A 6,555-nucleotide genomic window follows, 5' to 3' on the forward strand; every position below is an offset into this window, starting at 1 on the left:
TCAGTCATATTTTTTTATGGCTGAGTGTAAGCACCCGTGCATCACATGACAAGCTTTATGAGGCAACACGATAATTAGGTAGAATTAAAACGGCAAGCACATTAAATTTCCGTGACAAGTATTTGTAAGCATTGACAAGATTTGTGCGATAACATCAAAAAATATGGCAATTAAATTAGCTTTTGTCAGGGAAGTAAGTGCATAATAATATGGCAAGCGAGTGGAACAATGTGGCAAGTATTGTCTACTCTTTGGTGCATAACAGTTTTAACAAACAGATGATTACTAGTCAACTCATGTAAGCAATTTAAATGCTTCTCTTCTCTTTCTACGAAAGAGATTGTTTGCTGCATGATTATTTTTTCACTACTTGTGTGTGCCTTAGGAGTCACAGTTAAGTGTTGAAAACTAAGTATAGTTCTTAATCTGGCAAGTAAGCATTTATTATCTGGTAGCTAAGTATTTGCATCGGACAACTAAGCTAAAAAAGATCCGACTATCCTGGTGACTACTCAGTAACCTGACAACTAAGTAGTATGTAATTCGGAAACTAAGAATTTTCTAATCTACCCCTCCATAACACATTATTTGTTATTCAGGAGAACTAGTTTATTTCTTTCCAACAACAAATATTTAGGAACCGAGGTAGTAGTCGTCAAGTACTTGCAACCCGACAAACTAAATTTTCTAAAATGATAGCCTAGTACTCATAACCTGACTAATCGGTGACTAAGTGCGTTTTTTTAAAAACTGCAGCAGCCTGCTTCAGTGCCAGATTATAGGGTACTTACTTGCGAGTTCTAAAAAAAGGATTCAGTTTTGCCAAATAAACGTGCTCAAATTCCGACATCTAAATTGGTTGTCTTTAGGAAACTAAGTATTAAAAATGAAACCAGCAACCAAGTGTTTGTATTTTAAATTAAGTGTCTTAGTATGTCAAAGAGTTAAAATTACAGAAGACCTTTTACAGAAAGACCAAGATAGTTGAATATCACAGAAAAGACACACATATATATCTTCATATATATATATAATAGCACCAAGAATGACATTAGCACCCCTCGCAGAACATAGTGCATTCAGAATTACATATATAAATAGCATCCAGAATTTTATATATAATTAGAATCAAAAATTACACAATGCATTCAGGAAAACATCTCTTCTTCAGTTTGGAGTGGGGGCGGTTTATCCCTCGTTGAGCATGTCCTTGCATCATGTGTGTTTGATCCACACAGTCGGCAAGTCCTTTTTTCTCTCTTCCCAATATCCAATGGGTGCTGGAACGACTTCTTCCTCTTGCGCCCTTTCGTGTTTGACTTCTCCGGGTCACGAATGATAGGCTCAGGAGCAACTACATGTGAAGAATGGTGATGTTTGTCCGAACCATCAACCGGGGTAGAAATAGGATCTGTAGCAGCAGCCATTGGCCAAGCATAAGCACCCATAACACTCATGGATGCAATTTGGCCCTGAATTTGGAGGCCCGAAGCTGCTGCATGAGAAGAATGGCCGTGGTTGTTGGAGCCAGCAATAGCTTCGCCAGTATAGACTCCCGGAGTAGCACTGTTCAACATAGCCGACGCTCTTGCTGCAACCGCCGAAGCACTTCGGGCAGAAGATGCACCTACAGCAACAGACTTTGACATAGTGTGTGTACTTGCAACTGTTGCTATAGCACCTTGGCCCATAATGTTTGGCTCGAAAGGATCTCCATAGGAAGAATGAGCTTGGTTGTTGGAGCCATGAACTTGGGCAGAATAGGCATGTTGAGCAGCATAGTTTGACGTAGATGGTGCACTCGGAGCAGTCTTTGAAGAAGCTGGAGCAAAATCAGCCGTTGATTCTCTTTTTTCCGTTCTTTCGCAAGTGCAGCTAGATCCCTATTTATCTCCTTTAAGTGTGTACCTATTATCTTCCGACCATCAACCGTGCGACACCAAACTTTAGCAAGTAAGGCAAACTCATTCTTCATGAGGGTTGTTTTCATCAGAATCACCGACTCCTCAGGCATCTCATGCACCTTGCCAGGGACTTGTGACGACATATCAACGAGCATTTCCTTCGCAAGACACGTCCATCTCTTGAGTATGTATGCTGCTGGCAACGTGGTAGCACCAAGTTGGACCATGATCTGCAAAAACGTACAAGGAAGTAATACATAAGTCATGGAAAGAAAAGGCAGATTTTTTGAGTCATTCAAGTCAATTATGCATTTTGGAGAACCTAACAAATGCCACAAAACAGCCTACAAAATCTCCCAAGTAGGAAAACAAGTGGGGAACATGACAATTATGGAAAACAAAACCCAGCAAGCAGGATGTGTTTTTACCCTTAGTACATGGCAACAGACAATCCCATCACGCTCATACTTGTAGCATTCACACATATAAAACCCTTCTTCAACATTTGCATGAACCTTAAATGACTTGTTGCCATATCCCGGGACAAACTTAGCAATGTAGTCAACCATGTACTCTTGGGCACCCGTCTGCTTACAGCTGTAGGACAACAGTGACTGCATCTCCCCGTGGAACCTAACACAAATATTGCGCGTATATATACTTGACATTTGGAGCTCAATTGGGTTGTAACTCCACTTCCTAGCTGTTGTGATTGTTGTGTCTGCATCCTGCTTGCTCTCAGCACACATTATCTTCTCTTGTATGGCAGCATATTGGCGAATAAAGTCCATGATTGAGTTTTGTGGGTTGACATACTTTTTGAGCATAGCATTGAAGCCTTCACTCCTTTGCGTGGTCTGGAGAAAGGGGTAGAACTTGTGCATAAAGTAGGCAGGAACCCAACATGTTCGTTTTTCATACAAATAAACAAAGTCTAGGTGTTCTGCAACCCCATGTTGCTAAACCATTGCAAGCCACCTTGCTTCAAACTCCCCAGGAGCGTAGCTGTCATTGACACAATCATTGAACTCAGCTTGCAACTCTGGGTGTTTCACTAGGAACGGACCAAGCTTCTCAGTTGCATTTTGCATTATGTGCCAACGACAGTTTCGGTGCGTTGTATTGGGAAAAACATCTTGAATAGCAGACCACATGGCAAAATCTTGATCAGTTATGATATTGGTTGGAGCCAAACCACCCATTACCTCTAGGAATGTCTCAAATAGCCAAACGAAGCTTGTCGATAGCTCGGTCCTAACGAAAGCACAACCAAACTGAATTGACTGTCCATGGTTGTTTATACCAATAAACGGGGCACAAGGCATCTTGTATATATTGGTCAAGTAGGTTGTGTCAAAAGAGACACAATCACTGAAAAACTTGTATGCCCTTCTCGCTGAACCATCAGTCCAGTAAATGCATTGGACCTTATCATCATCATCAAGCTTGTACTTGTAAAAAAAGTCTTTATCAAGTTGTTGACTGCTCTTGAAGTACTCAATAGTGTCTTGCATATCAGTGTATTTATGCTGGGCCCGAAACTTTGCCAGAAAGTTTGCCAAGTCTTTATGAGTGTAACCAATTGCTTCACGTTGGCCATGCAACTCTGTCAACAACTGCATGTGTCTAGAAGGTTCCAGATTGCACGAGTGAAGCAACTTCACAAACTGTTCTTCTTCTTCAGGGATATGTCTATGTGATCGTAGGAACCCTATCAGCGACCACTTCTTGATGAGAGGGTGGTTATGGTCGTCATTTATTTCTGTAACAACCCAGGCATTATCTCTCCGTTTCAAAACATACGGGCTGGGCAGTTTGTTCTTTCACTTGTATTCCTCCACCTCTCAGGGGCAATATGTTGCAGGTTTTGGGTGTCTACTTTCTTCTTGATATTCAACCCAGCTCTATGGCACACAAGGGATGCTCTTATCAGTTCACCACTAGCCTCCGACTTTTTTCTGAAACAGTACCTCACTCCAAAACCTTTCTGCCTCACATACATTTTGTATTTTTTTTCAACATACTCAAGAGTGTCAAATCTCATCATGGTTGTGGGTTGCTGTGGTGTGGACATCACCTCCGGCATGCCTTCATCCTCATTTGCATTGTCATCATTTGGTGTGCGATTAGACGATGCATCCAATGTTTGGTCCGTGTTGGCCGGTCGTTCTAACACAGTGCGTGATGCACCGACAGTCTCACGATCTGCATAACACACATAAGAGGTCAACTCTGGTAAGTAAGTAGTTGTAATCTGGTAATCAGTTGTGATGCATAACACACATAACACCATGCACATGCATTCAGGCAAGTAAGCAGTTGTAATCTGGTAACAAAAGCACTTTTGTAATATGATGACTAGCTACTTGTAATTTGGCAAGTAGACATTTTATACAGTGACAAGAGGTCAACTCATCCATGTAGCTAGAGGTAGGCCATGGTGTAAATATTGATAGGCCATGTCTAAATATTTGGTAATCAGGCAACCTGACAACTACTTTTAGCAACCTGACAACTAAGTAATACTTAATCTGAGAAATAATCTTTTCTAAAATTATAACCAAGTACTTAGATCCTGGTGAGTAAGCGCGGTTAATCTGGTGAGTAAGCACGGTTAATATGGCAACTAGCGCGCAAGCCAACAACCAATTATAATTGGACAACTAAGTAATAACACCATGCACATGCATCAAGGAAGCAAGCAGTTTGTAATCTGGTAACAAAGTACTTTTGTAATATGATGACACAATTAGATGGTGGTGGTTTAGGTGGAAAATGTAGGAATTCTGGTAGCAGCAAAAACACGACAAAAACAACAATTAAATTGGAAACTATATGGAGAGAGGGACAAACCTGTGTCATGAGCAGCCACAAAGTGAGAATCCATCTATATATGTGTCCTGTCTCTTGTTGTTTTCTTTTGGGAAGTCCTTCCTCCTCCTGCATGTTTTTGTGCCAGATGGAGACAATATATCAGTGTTTTTTTCTGACTTTTTTGTTCTGGGACAGGGGAATTGGAAAGAGGATCATAAGCTGAAGATCCAGAGAGGAGAATGAGAGGTGGAAATCTGTGGGTGCGGAGAAAATATAGGTGTTGTCTTTGAGGGGGAGAAACAAGAGATCTGAGGGTGCAGTAATTTGTACATGTTCTCTATATTTTTTTTCTTCTGTAAGTAGATTCATATTTGTTGGAATGATCCTGGTATTGGGCAGTTGCGTACCTGTTATATTTTGCTGCTTGGATGACTTAGACAATTGCAGAATTCACCTTCTTCTTGCTGGTTGTGTTGTTATTTTTCCTTCAGATTTTTGTGTGTTCATGCCAATGCAGTATTGGGGAGGGAGGAAGAAGAAGGGGGGAAGAGATTACGGTGGTGGGGGGTGGGGGATCTGTGATGGGGTTGTTGGGATTGGTGATGGGTGGGGGGAGATATTTATGGATGAGGGGTGGTTGCTTCAGACAGGGAATATGATGTTTACTTGGTGGTTGCATCACACAGACTCGTAAGTGCGGGGCACATACCAAAAAAGGAGAAGCCAGGCTGGCAACCTGGCCGCCGCACGGAAGAGCCCCTGTGCGGCGCCGCTCTGCAGTGGCGTCCTTGATAGTTTAGGTGAGGCGTTGTACTTTTCTTTTGTTTCTTCAGTATATTTTGTATAAAAACACTCTCAAACTGATGATTCCATGTTTTGGATGACGATCCAACATAAGCATACATATGTTTCGAATCTTCCGCCTTGCCTGGTTGACAAATACATGTATTGCACATGTATGTTGTTTACCAAAAGGAGAATTAAGATCGATGAATGTTTTGGTTGAGACGAATCTTAGCATCACTTGGCTGTAAGTAAGTTTTCTTTCGTTGCAATTACACATGTCCATCTGTTAGAGATATACTCCCTCCGTCTTAAAATTATTGTCTTAGATTTGTCTAGATATTAATATATCTAGTCACATTTTAGTACTCCCTCCGTCCCAAAATTCTTGTTTTAAGTTTGTCTAAAAATGAATGTATCTAAATACTAAAATGTAACTAGATACATTCATATTTAGACAAATCTAAGACAAGAATTTTGGAACAGGGGAGTATTAGGTACACTCATTTCTAAACAAACCTAAGTCAAGAATTTTGAGACTGGAAGGAGTATAAACATATATTTGTTTTTTTTCCGTTACAACGCACGGATATGTTTGCTAGTGAGAAATAAATTCTTCTACCCGTAAAAAAAACTAGTAAGAAGAACAAAAAAATAGAGAAAATCATGAAGAAACAAAGATCCCGACAAGAAAAAGAAAAGAAAAAAAAAACTGCGTACCGTAGGACTCTCTGTAAGCGAGAAATAGCTTTCGCATCCCTTCCTTTCTACAGTTCAAAGGAGCCGTTCATGCTGCTGAAGCGCAAGTACTGCCTACTGACGAACGAATCCAGTCCATGAGCCCAAATAAAAGTCCATGGCTCCAGTCCATTGCCACCGGTCTCAGAGTACAGTCAAAAGCAAAGCCACAGTGGCGACCTGAGCTTACGCCATGAATGCATGGGACCACAAACTTCGAAGCTTCCAAGCCATGGACACCGTACCACAAGATAAATGCACAGACAGACGGGCCGTTGCTGAGACGGATGACATGCCAAGGGACGCGTCCGACCGA

General features: G+C 41.2%; 1 protein-coding gene across 1 annotated transcript; it reads right to left on the minus strand.

Annotated features, from left to right (window-relative positions):
• Positions 1 to 1,152: 1,152 nt before the first annotated feature.
• Positions 1,153 to 5,348, minus strand: LOC123429764 (protein FAR1-RELATED SEQUENCE 5-like). Its single transcript, XM_045113764.1, has 4 exons — positions 5,126 to 5,348; positions 4,758 to 4,844; positions 2,333 to 4,109; positions 1,153 to 2,134 (listed from the first exon to the last, which is right to left on the minus strand). Exons 3-4 carry the CDS (start codon positions 2,786 to 2,788, stop codon positions 1,673 to 1,675), a joined length of 918 nt encoding a protein of 305 aa, XP_044969699.1. The 5' UTR covers positions 2,789 to 4,109; positions 4,758 to 4,844; positions 5,126 to 5,348; the 3' UTR covers positions 1,153 to 1,672.
• Between the last annotated feature and the right edge of the window lie 1,207 nt (positions 5,349 to 6,555).

This window comes from Hordeum vulgare, chromosome 2H (assembly GCF_904849725.1).
Source record: "Hordeum vulgare subsp. vulgare chromosome 2H, MorexV3_pseudomolecules_assembly, whole genome shotgun sequence".
In the NCBI taxonomy this organism is placed as follows: Eukaryota; Viridiplantae; Streptophyta; class Magnoliopsida; order Poales; family Poaceae; genus Hordeum; species Hordeum vulgare.